General features: G+C 39.2%; 1 protein-coding gene across 4 annotated transcripts in view; it reads left to right on the forward strand.

Moving 5' to 3' along the window:
- LOC104143907 (transducin-like enhancer protein 4) overlaps positions 1–12,973 on the forward strand; it is a 103,009-nt gene that overhangs the window by 38,818 nt on the left and 51,218 nt on the right. For 2 of the 4 annotated variants that reach the window (XM_068928013.1, XM_068928014.1), the window contains exon 6: positions 5,990–6,064. The exons of the other annotated variants lie outside the window; for them this stretch is intronic. In XM_068928013.1, the coding sequence (XP_068784114.1) occupies positions 5,990–6,064 (75 nt within the window). The remainder of the gene's footprint in view (positions 1–5,989; positions 6,065–12,973) is intronic. 4 annotated transcript variants of the gene reach the window in all.

Genomic DNA, 12,973 nt, shown 5'->3' on the forward strand with positions numbered 1-12,973 from the left:
CAGAGGAGTCTACAAGAAACTTCTGAAGGTGCATGGTCCCCTTCAGCTGCCAGTGCACCATCAAAAAACAAGCTAGAAAGCTTGCTCTTTAAGAGGGAACTTCAGGTCCTCATGCAAAATAAGGTGGTCAAAATGTACTTAGAAGTACCATAAGATGTCTAACACATGCACATGTGCACGTGCCCCCTCCCCGCCACAAAAGGAAATACTTCTGTTACCATTAACAGTTCAGGCTTTTCCTGCAAAACACCTAATATTAGTGGATGGTTTCCCTTGTGCAAGATAAATATGGACCATAACGCATTTTCTCTTCTGTGTATATGCGTTCCCTAAACATGCTTGTAAAGTTCAGTGACTTTGGATGAAGGATATGAGATCTGTTATATAGAAGCAGAGCACAAATCATTCCACATTGTTCAAAGGAAGCATTTATTGGTCTAATATGTGAGAGGCAGAAAAGCCCCCCCCCCCCCCCCCCCGCCGAAAACTTTTCCTCCATCTTTGATTTTTCCTAAGACTGGGTCCGAAGCAGTACATACATAAAGAAGCCGTCAGAGATCTGTAGTCCTTCTACCGTGGAAGGCATCTTGTTTAGCAATGTAAGCATATGTTGCTAGTAGTTTTCTTATTGTTCTTTATGAAGTGGTTGTTGTATGTTGTCTGGGTTACAGTGCCTGGATTCAGTGACCCTGCTGGTGCCTTTTCGTTTTCTAAGTGTGTGCTGTACTCCACTGTAAGTGTGTTTTTGCTCTCTGATTTTCACTACTGTTTTTGGCACTGCTTCATTTCATTATGCTGTCGCTAGATCAGGCTTTTCACAGAATCACACGGAATCCCAGAGTGGTTGAGTTTGAAAGGGACCTCGGGAGATCAGCTAGTCTAACTCCTCTGCTTAAGCAGGCTCACCTACAGCACCTTGTAAAGGATTGTGTCCAGGCGGGTTTTGAATATCTCCAGAGAAGGAGACTCCACTACCTCTCCGGGCAACCTGTCCCAGGGCTCTGTCACCCTCACAGGAAAGAAGTTTTGCCTCAGGGTCAGACGAAACTTCCTGTGGTTCAGTTTCTGCCCGTTGCCTCTTGTCCTGTCACTGGGCACCACGGAGAAGAGTCTGGCCTCATCCTCTTGATATCGTCCCTTCAGATACTTGTACACATTGATGAGATCCCCCTTCAATCTTCCAGGCTCAACAGGCCCAGCTCTCTCAGCCTTTCCTGCTATGAAAGTCCCCTTGTCCCCTCATCATCTTGGTAGCCCTCCGCTGGACTCTCTCCGGTAGTGCCATGTCTCTCTTGTACTGGGGAGCCCAGGACTGGACACAGTACTCCAGGTGTGGCCTCGGGAGGGCTGAGTAGGGGGGGAGGATCACCTCCCTCCACCTGCTGGCAACACTGTTCCTCATGCACCCCAGCACACCCTTGACCTTCTTTTCACAGTGACACGACTGCAGTTCCTAAGTAAGACCTGGTCTGTGCTCCCTCTAAACAGATAATGGAACAACAAAATAGTATGAATAAAACATAACAAAATCTCCTTGCTTCTGCGATGTGAATTGTTCAGTAAGTTTTGCTTTGGATCTCATTAGTGGTGCTGGAGAAGGGCTGAAATTAGATTTTTTTAACACTAGCTTTTGTGCGTGTGTGTGTTGGGGATAATTTCCACTGCTCAGTTGCCATCAGCTCTCCTGTAACTGGAAACAGCAGGGAGCTCTGAAAACGGTATAAAAAGCCAAGGTATTTTCCACCATTCTTCAACGTATGTGCTAGGGTCAGGGCTAGATGATAGACAATATGATGATGAAAATGCCTACATCCTTCTTGTGGTCTCTGCTGTAGCTACCCACCTTGGGACTGAAAGGAAGAGATTTCCAGTGGAAGGCTAGTGCAGACACCACTCATTAGAGAAAACAAAAAGGACTGAAGGGAAGACACAGGGAAGAAGTTAAAAAGGAGAAATGATACTAGTCTGCGTGACAGGCCGGGCAGGGCGTTGAGTTCATTGCCCCAGCCCATGTAATGCTATGCAAAATGCTATTTTCTTGTATATGAAGAAAATTGATTTATCTTTCCCTTGTGCGTAGGAGAAAGGCTAGTAGTAAAATGTGTGTGGAGGCAGCAAACCTGTGTTTCCATCCTTTCACTTCGATGGAAAAAAAAGTATTTTTTTTTCCTAGTTTTCACTTCACTATAAATCTTTACTTGATCACTTGATGGGCAGGCCGTTTGATGCTATTTGGCTTTTCACATAACGCTGTTGTTAGGGCATCTGCAGGAGAGAAGACATTTAAGCACAGACTAAGAAGAAATCAATTCTTTAATATACATGTGGTTTGGGCTAGTCAGCTGGCATCCTATTCAAGGTCTATGTTTCCTTCTGTTTGGGGTTTTTTGTTTGTTTGGTTGGTTGGTTATTTTGGACCCAGGGCTATGTCATGCTCCTTCTCGATTGCCCTACGTATAGGGCTCTCCACACATTATTGGAGTTGTGATCAATAAAATGGAGCCCTCTTGTATTTAAAAAGGTTCAAATGAGTCCTGCGGCCCTCACTGCCAAAAAGGTGCATTTTTTCAAACTGTACCACGCTCTGTCCTTCACAATTGGAGAGGGAGGAGGAGGCAGTACCCTGCTGTGCAGTGCAATTATTCTGTTTTCATTTATTTCAATGCACTGATGTGTGTTGTTTGCATGTGTGACTGGAAGTAGCTTCTGTGTCACACAGGGCAGACCCTCAGTGGGGTTTCAGGAGAGCTCAGACAGAGCCTGCCCAGATTCTGTTGCAGTGCTGAGGTAGAAATGGTGGAGAGGCTAATTACAGACCATTTATTTTAGGTATTTTGCATACTATGCCCCTGAAGATTAAACTGATGTTAAAGCAGCTGGCAATAGGAGTTTTAATTGTCTCTACCGTACCTAACGAAGGTTCTCTGTCATAAGGTGTACAAGTTTTTCTCTCTGCAAAGGCTTGATCCCAAACCTGTTAGACTGAATGAAAGATGCCTCATGTGACTGCTTAGGGAGTTTATGTCTTATTACGCCTTTTCAGACTTTATTTATAAGCTATATAAAAAAACTTAAAGTGAAATTTTTTTTTTTACTTTACCCTTCCACCTTTTGTTCCCCTCACTTAAGAAGGAAATATTTTTCCCAAATGCTCCTTGGAGCTATCCTTTGTGTGCTTGCTGAAAAGGAAAAAAATCATTTAAACTGTTGTGGAGCTGGCCTATTTTTCTGAAACTTGGATGAAAATTAATGAAAATTAGAGTTATTTCTACAGGAACTTTCAGGTCAACCTTCTGTAGGTTTCTAAGTTTTTTTTTTCTTTCTTTCTTTTTTTTCCTTCTTGTCCTGCCCTTGGTATTTAAACAAATAAGTATTGGAATTGGAAAACAGAATGCTCATGAAGAAATATCAAGAAATAGATTCTTTTCTTTACCTCAGTGCAGAAAGCATTACCTAGGAAATAATAGGGAATACAAAAATGACTAAACCTCTGGGTTAGTGAGAAAATAATGGTGTAACTTTTTGATCTCCTTCTTGCTGTTTAAAGCAGTGTGTCACAGATAGGGCTTTCAGCTATATAATTGATGTAAGCTGGACCTGTCCTTATCATGTGATGACCTGGAGATGGTAACGCGTGATCAGGAACTTGAGGCTTGAGTATTGTAATTTCCTTTTTATTGGTTAACCGTGATGGTGACAAACCACTGCATTTTTTTTTCCAAATGCCAAGAACACATTTGCTCATATTCAGCCTGCATTTTATTCTTTACATTGGCTGCTTGTAAGTGACAGACTTGGTTTACGTTAGCAGTGTTGCCTTAGAAAACTCTAAACGGGACTGCTGTGATTCTATTTGCAACAGTATGCTATTTGCTCTCCTGGCATCTCCTTCATTTAATTTTTCTTTGCTTAAAAACAAACAAAGGTTTTCTTCCTTCCGGCAGTGTTTCTGAATTACCTCCTTCACTGTTTTTTACTTATCCTTTTCTTTTGTAGTTCAGGTCAGCAATTCTTTTAATTAAAGATGAATTTTTAGACTTGCTTCTCCTCACCCTGAGAGCTTTTATGGGAGAGACTTTATAAGTGAAAATGCCATTTTTGTCTGTGTGTTGCAGGTTCTGGGCTCTTTTAGTACAGAGCAGGGGGAGGCACTAAGAACTGATATATCTGAGAATGCCAGACCCCAGAGATCGCAGAGCCCTTCCTTATGACCCTGCTCTCCCAGTTTGCTGTTACTTAGAAAGCATTTCTGCTGCTCTTTAGATACTCTGCCTTGAAGGTAGAGGATTGGAGCTTTTTCAAGGATTTGGGTTCTATCCTTATTTTATGTTGTCCTTGTATGATCTGCCCACAGATTCCTATAGCAGGGCCTCTCTGAGGTCTCTTACAGCAAATCAGAAGTTTTCTGCTTCCTCCGTGCTCTATATGCCAATCACACACACAAAAAAAAAAAAAACCCACTGATAATAGTCAACATGTATGGGACTGATATGTAACCATGGACGTGTTTGCTTGTCAGAAACTGAAAGCATAACTTTGAGCTGCACAGTTAGCATAGATTATGCCATTAGTTATTGTATGATAATATGAGCTGGTCATCAGCTAGCTGTGAATAGGAGAAAGGGGAAGTTTTCTTTTATCCGGAGACATATTTGTGTAATAAAACAGTAATTTTGTTTATTTGCTGTTTAAATGTGAGTCTTTTAACTTGTGGCATCGAGCAGTAGAGGCAGAGCCTGTGCACACAGTGCTGCCTCTGAGGAGGGCAAAGCGGGGGGTGGCTGTGTCCTGTGAGCTGAAGGCTGTCCCCAGGGGTGCTGGGTCCATCTGCCCCATTTGAACCAGCAAACATGGGCCCAGAAAACTGGACTTCATATTTAGGAGGCCTTAAGAAGAGCTCTCAAGCCTTTCCTTAACTCTGCACTGAAAAAAATGTGGACAAGTTTCCAAATGCGATACATAGCCAGCATTTCACCATTTCCCTTTCCGCTGGAGCAAGAAGGCCCCAATGTAGTTTCAGCACCTCTTCCTATAGGCAAAAGCTCATGCTTTGCTTTGTTCAGGCTGTGGCGACAGACAGAGATGATTCACTCCTAATATAGATTGTACAAGCTACTGCAGTTCTCCCTGACACCCCCCTTGGCCTTTTGCACCAACTTGTCATCTGTAATCCAAATTCGTCAAGGCTATATGTACAGATGAACTTCCCACCAGTGGAGCTCCAAACAGGCACAGATCCTCAAGCACAGATGTGGTTGCAAGGTTAGGAATTTACTTGATTTGTAGTTGATGTTTTCAACTAAATACCAATCGGTTTTCAGCGTGCGGCAATTTTGAATTGAGTACAGGAATATAGTATCACTCAAACTGAGATAATATAACCATTGAAGCTTGTAAACTGTGTTGTCGATTAGACCATGTGTTTTTGATGGACTTTTTTTAAGCTCTTAAAATTTACATGTTAGGGATTGAAATAATTAATTCTCTTTCACATGTTTGACAGAATTGTAGATGGAATTTTAAATTTCCTTCCTATGATTGAGCTGCTTTGAAATGTATCAGGGAGAATCTACATATGTTTCAGTAATGTGGGCACCATATCTTTCTTTTTCAGTATGCCTTTTTTTTTCCTCAAAAAGTTTCTGTAACTGTAAGAAGAGTAGCTTGCATTTTAAGATGACATATAAATACAAGCACACACTGTGCTGATGAACAAAAGGAAGGCAGTTCTCCCTTACAGCCAGGTTGTAAAATAGCTCATTTTGGGAACAGGGTGAAATTCCAGGCAAATAATGGCATAAATAAAATCTGTCCCTTACCTGCTACCCTTGCATATCAGCACAGAATTTGACTGTCTGTTAGAGAACAGTTATTTCAAGCTCTACATGTGATTGAAAAGCAAAAAATAAAATAAAGAAGGGGAAAAAAATCTGTGCTTAATAATTTAGAAAACAAATAATTTTATTCTGTTTCTGATCTTCATTTATAGCACCAGCAACAAGTGGTGCAGGCTGTGGAACGTGCCAAGCAAGTGACCATGGCAGAACTGAACGCAATCATTGGGGTATGTGGTCTTTCTGTTTTAGCTATAGTAGTGTTTGTAATTAGCTTTCTTTTCCTTTCATTCCTTTGTGAACTCATTTCCATCTGGTGGGCAAAATCTGGTGGCAGTGGTGAAGTTCAGTAGCTTGATCTTCATGAGCACTGGCTACTGCCTGGAAAGTTTTGCTTGCACTGTGCTGAGAAGACGAACAAGGTCATGTCTGTGCTGTGTCCGTTCCCCCAGGCTGAGCGGATATCTGTTTTGTTGTTGTTTTTGTTGTGCTCTTTAAGTGACATTGCATCCTTTGCATACTGTGTGCCAGCCTGCTTCTGCAGCCTCTTTAACAAGTAGCCTTCAAACGATGCTGCATGATAATGAGGGTTTTTTCCCCTCGCTGTTGCTTGTGAGGTTTTCTGTGTGGTGGCTAGGGACTGCGGAAGGCTACAATGTTTTTTCTTGTTACAATTAAAAAAAAAACATCTTTAGTTGCTTTAAAAAAAATGGTAAAACTACCCTTCAGCAGCATGATCATAGGTGCCCTGCTCCCAGTCATCTAAAAATACAGGTGTATTAAGCCCCTCTTGTGAAAGCTTTGCTAGCAGTCATGTTGGCTCAGTGTGGAAGTCCTGCCAGGTTTATGAGTGTGGGCAGCCCTACTGTTTACATTTTATGACTGGAGAGGAAAGGAAAAACAAGGAAGCCTTGGCTGTTCACACTACATAAAATAAAGGTGAGAAGTCATAGCTTAATAGCACATTATTCACATGTATAATTGTGCAGCTGGTACAGTTAGTTTAAGTTATTCTAATGAAGATGCTGCAACTGTACTTCGCATGTTCTTCCCCCTCCCAAATGCTTTTTCTTTTGTGTATAGATTATACATAAAAGACTTTTCCTTTTTTTTTTTTTTTAATATTCAGTATATCAAACACACTTTGAAATGCTAATTATTCCATTTACTTTCATTAAAATTCAAATTGCTGACTGAAGATGTGGATAAGGGTCGCTGAATAATCAATCTGAAGTGAAGATATTGCTTCAATTATGCCTCTGTCTTTTAACAAGGAAATCAGGACTCTCTGATCATCGCTGACGGTAGCGTAGAGCCATACTCTGATTGCAGCTTGTTTTTAATAGACTCTTTCTAACTCTATTTTGTATCCCTCTGACCACAAGAAAACACTGGTAGTCAATTAGAAGATATAAATGGAAAAGAGTAACCTTTATTTCCTCTGAAGTGCCCGTTAGAAAGAAGGGGGTGAATCAGAGCGAGTCATGTAGAATCCTGAATAACATTTGTTGTATGTCTTTTACGCTCCAGTGGGGAGAGTGGGAGATGAATAATTTCCCAATTAGTTTTCATTACCTAACCAAAAATATTGCCTGCTATTAAAATTCTTTGCATAAAGTAGGTTGCTAAAGGTTGGCTTCTTTGGTAAAGAAGTTTTTCTGTATATGTGCTGCATGTGTGTATGTAGTGTTTGTGTATATATGCACGTACCATATACATAAGTGTGCGTGTGTGTGTGCACAGGCATGAGTACAAATACTTTACAGTATGTTTGTGTACATTTTTGTCGTTCACCATTACTTATGTTAGAGGGACTGCAAAAAGTCATTTGCTTTCTAGTAAAGAAACACACACCTTATTGATGTGAAACGTGTGATGTTACAGACACTGCATATTGTGCTTGTTATTTAAAGTTTATTGTGCTTTCATGAACCACTAAACTACACTGAATAAATAAAAACAGACTAGACACTTGTCTGGGAGACTGGCATATCCTTTGGTTGGTCCTCCCCCACCTAACAAGTAAATTTTCTGTTTTATCTGTTGCTCTCTGAATTTATCTTTTCAAGTCAATTGAGATTTTGTTGATTCAGACTTTCATAATATCTGATTTTTTGTGCGTGTACATTTAAAAAGGATAGCTCTCACCTCCCTCACAAGAGTGATTTTAACTTGCTTTGCTTCCTGTTTTTGCTCTCCTGTTCCGTACTGGCTTGGGAAATGCTGTACAGGTCTCCCTCTTCAGTTTTGGACAAACAAGAGCAATACTGACTGAAAAAATCATTTTCAACAAGTTGAAATTATTATGTAAGAGAGGTAATCTAATTCAATCTTTAAGAGATTTATTGGAAAAACTGAATAAATTGGATAGCAAGTTATCAAAAGAGCTTAAGTTCTAGTTGCATGGATACCCACAATAGTTTTATGTCTGCACTTGAAGAGAGAATTTAGAGACAGAAAACGTGGCATGGACCTGGAAAAAGCTTGTCATACTTTGCAAAATGAGTAGCAATAAAGAAAATAAAGAAGATAATTAGAAATTACTGCTTTTTTATATCTCTAATCATATTCATTGTCTTGCATTATTTTGCAATTTGCTAAGTCTGACAGTTTGTGTTCTTGTAACACTGTGATATTTTAAAAGCTTCCTTTAATTGATTTGCTCTTTACAGTTTTTTAAAAATATGTCTTTTAATAATTGAGCTCTATATCAGAACAAAACAGAAGCAATACTGTAGTTTGAGGTTTTTAGAACAACTGTAGCTTAAATTTCTCTGTGGTTTTGGGGAGGCCTGTTCAGTTTGCCTCAGTCGTGCTAAACTTTGGTTCGAATGGAGGAGTCCTCACTTTGAATTTAAAATGGGTTTTATCAGAGGAGAATATGGCACAAGAAAAAATAGAATGTGCACAAATCATGTCTCTATGTCTCACATATATATTTTTATATCAGTGTTCTCTGATTTAATGAAATCTGATGAAGCACCTTTTTAACTTTGCAGTATTATTCTATCTTCATTGGTAAATGAACCAAATCACTGATCCATGCAGTTTAAATGCAAAATACTGAAGTGAGCCTGGAACCTGGAGAGACTGCTTGTTCTCTTGACTATAAACTAGTTGTGTTTAATGGAATGAAACACAGTTATAATGACTTCTTTCACAGGTCATGTTCAGTTTAAAACTGTTGACAGACTGAAACAAGTTAAATATCATCTATCATCTTCTTGAGAGATACAGGGAGAAAAACTAAAGCAAAACTATAAGCATATACTGCAAGAGGATTGTAAACGTGCAGGCATTCAGACTTCGCATCCGATATTTGCCCTAGACTGCGTTGTACAGGATTCTTGCTCTGCATAATTTGTAGTGCAGGTTCTGGGTGCTCCTTTCCAGGTTGGCTTGAGGGGGATGACGAATATTATGTATCCCGCTGATCTTGTCATGTGTTAGAGCCGCAGTGTTTTTAAATTAGAAACTGCAAGATCACACTGTTGGAAGAACACGCAAATTGTAGCCTTAAATCAGTAATATGATCTAATTAGGAATGATGTTTTCATTTCCTGTATTATTAAATTAAGTTGTCTAACTCTCTTAAATTTTTTTTTTATTCCGTTATACTATATAATCGGAGCAATTGAAACATGCTGTGTTAATGTGGTTACATTTTAATAAGGGAACCAGGGAATTAACTTAAAACTTTACAAGAATTTTATCTATCTGTTGTTTTTCGTTGGTAGTGGTTTTTCCCCCATTTAAAATAATCAGTTTTCAACTACATTTAGGTAGGAAGACAGAAATGAAGGCTACTGCTTGTGTGCCTGTTTATCACATAGAGATAAATGTACCAAAAACTTAAGAACAGGTATGTGATGGTGTTCAAAGAAAATGCCATTTAGCACAAGAAATGCTGAACCTCAATTTTTAGCAGTGACATTTTAATGATAGGAAGTCTGCAAAATTATTTGCCATCAATTGTGAAGGCAATAACAAGCCTTGGTGGTTTTTCACACTCTCTGTGTTAAGTGCTTTCAGAATGACAGCGTAAACTGTGTTAGAGAACTCCAAGGAAGTAAAACTGATTAAAATGTTCATGCTTGAATGGTGCTGATGGAATAGTTCATTTGGACTTTCTCTACCTCCTGCAGCTCAAGCTGAAATATTAAAATTCAGTGGATTTAAATCTCTCTCCCCTCAGCTCAGGAAAAAAACATTACATTTTAATAGGTTTTAAACTCATAATTCATTGGTTTGGAGCAGCACTATTAAATCTATTTAAATATTACTTGTATTACTAAGGAAATGATTTAAATGATTTTGCCTTTACTATTCTATACGTTTGAGTGAAAAAAGGGCTTTGGTTTAATTTTTAAGCATTTTGTTTTATTATATCAGTTTATTATCTTCTTTAAAAATAAGCAAATGGCAGTTACTGGAAGAAAGGACTCCTTCTGTATTGTGACATATAATTATCAACCTATAAAGTTCCTTCTTTAATACACTGGTGTCAAAATTTCTATTCTGTGTTTGAGGCTGAAGCACCTGTTTGCCCCATCTTGGAAGATGTGGGTTTTTTTTTTATATTTTTAAGCGAGTAGTCCATTTCTACAGATGCAGAGAAGAATGAGCCTTAAAAAAAACAATATATCATCTTTTACACATTCACAGATGTGTGAACCTTAGAAAGCAGTGTGGTGCAGATAAGTGCACACAAATTGTAATAAAAACTTACCATCAATGCATGCTACTATTCTCATGGTGCCAGCGGCCCAGAGCTCCTGCCACTAAATGCTAAGGCAGTTTTTTGCATTGGTACTTAATATGTAGAATTTGTGCCTTCTCGTGCAGAGGGATGCTGTCTGCCTTTCCTATGTCTTTACAGTGTGAGGAAGAGAGGATTTTTTTGGTTAAACCACAGTAGCTGAGGGGGACAGATTTATAGCTGATATTGCTGGTCAGCTGCTGGTTAGAGGAAACCTGAGGATCTGGCCCTGAAGCTTCACAAGGAGAGGGGATGCACTTTCCCATCTGATGCCAAGTGTATAGACAGTCTATTTAATAGAGGGAGGCATAGGAAAAGTTTTTCCTGTTTTAATTGTGAATGTTTTAATTCCACTTTGTATAATAAAGTCATTCCTGCCAAATATGTGCAGCATTTGAAAATGGGAACTTCAGAGAGGATGGGGAGGTGCAGTAAAATTACTGAAAATGTTGTAGCATGGGTGCAGCAGTCACTTATCTCTCAAGCTCTTTTGTATTGTTTGATCAAAGGCTGTACTTCTATGAAGCGTTGGTTGGAGCTTAAAGGCTGTAAAACAAATTGGCCACCTGCTGTATATTGTACACAGATTGTTACAGTGGGAAGGTGGCAGAGGGGGTTGACTTAATGGGTCTGTGCTTTGTGTTGTGTTTATTTGCACTGTGTGTGCCTAAAGAAATACTGAAATGTATTCCTCCTTGTTTAATTACTCTTATTTATTGTTTGTATATTGCAAGTGGGTGATGACATGATCCTGTAAATTTTTTTTTTTTTGACGCTGTCTAATCCCTGAAATTGAATTGTAGAAGGAATTGTGGATGTAAAAGACTTTTGGAGGAACACTTTGTTCTCAGTTATTCATCTGAAGTCTGTCTCTGTTAAACTTTACATTTACTGGGGGGAAAGAGATGTTTTGTGGGTTTTTCTTCTCCCCTCATTTCCAGGTTTCAGCTTTAGAGAGATCCTTACAACTGAGGCCTGATTTTAATAAGTCCCTTCCATATGCAGTATTATCCTGAACTCAGAAAAGCTGAAATGAGGCACACAAGGTCTTTTTATATAGTTTTGAGCAAAGTAATTAGAATGTAAGTAATTTGGGGTTCCATATTTCCTGGAAGACTGCTCTGGGTATGGATTTTGAATGTTCTTGCTACATCTGGAATGAGTTGCAACTATTTTCCTCCTTACGCAAGCTGTTTTAGTTACTGAATTGATATTGGTCTATCACTATAGGAGCAGTCAGTAACATGTTGCAGCGCAAAGCACAGAGCACTTACTACATCCCACTGCCAATATACGGATGCCAGAGGCCTTGCTCATTATGCTTAAGTCAGTTCACATGACATGAGGGTTAGAGCCCAGGTTCAGGAGACCTGGTTTCTGCTTCCATGTTTCTAAGGTTCTCCAAGGCATGGCACCACAGCTATGTGACCACCGTGTTTTTTTCTTGAATTAAGATTAGTCACTGCAGATATGAGGAGTCCTGTGGAGAATTTCCTTCATTCTATAGCATCAACACATGCTGCAGTATTTTCTGACTTTTTGCACGCTCTCACTTTGTGTACAGGAGAGAAAGAGGAGAAAACACTGTTGCCAAGGTGGTTTGTACTCCAGCATATGGAAGCTATCTCCAATGAAATACAGATTTGCCATACCCCAGCAGACTCTTGGTCTATTATGTATTATATATTCCCTTCAACAGTGACCTTTTAGTGCGCTTTGGAAGAAAAGAAAAAGTCTATGAAGGCCCTCTTTGACTGTGAAGTATTATGAAATCTAGGGGTTTCCTGCAAATGCTTCTTTGAAAAGTTAGCAGTGTCTATATCTTTAGTGAAAATGCAGTCCGTTTTATTTAAATATCCTTACCGTACAGTACAGACTAAAGGAAGTTGTTATGTCATGGTTTCATACCACAGAGTTCTGAAATCACCCCTAAACAGCGTTTTATGTTTGTCACATTTTGTAGGCTTTTGCTTACAGGCATGAATGTAGATCACATCTCCTTGCAGTGGAGCAATCGGTTAAGCTTTTGCTTATCTTCAGGTACATGGGTAGTGCTTTTGGTGTCTTCAGTCTTACGCATAAGGTAAAAATCAGTGTTTTACTGGAATAAAATCTAAAATATTGCATAAGGAAAATATTTCCGGATGTTAAGGTAGTCTGAGGAGAAGGAATTTAAGAAATCTTTAGTCTTTAAGTTGTCTGAAAATTTTAAATGTTTGATTTGTGTTAGTGAGACAATTCCTTGCATATTGTTTGAAGGACTTTTCGTAGACATTGCCTTAGTATATAAATGCATTGTAAGCATTGATGAATTTGTTCCAGCAATGTATTTCTGAAACAACGGAGTACTGCTTTCCCCATTTTACAATTGGAGAGGGTG

Source organism: Struthio camelus, chromosome Z, assembly GCF_040807025.1.
Source record: "Struthio camelus isolate bStrCam1 chromosome Z, bStrCam1.hap1, whole genome shotgun sequence".
In the NCBI taxonomy this organism is placed as follows: Eukaryota; Metazoa; Chordata; class Aves; order Struthioniformes; family Struthionidae; genus Struthio; species Struthio camelus.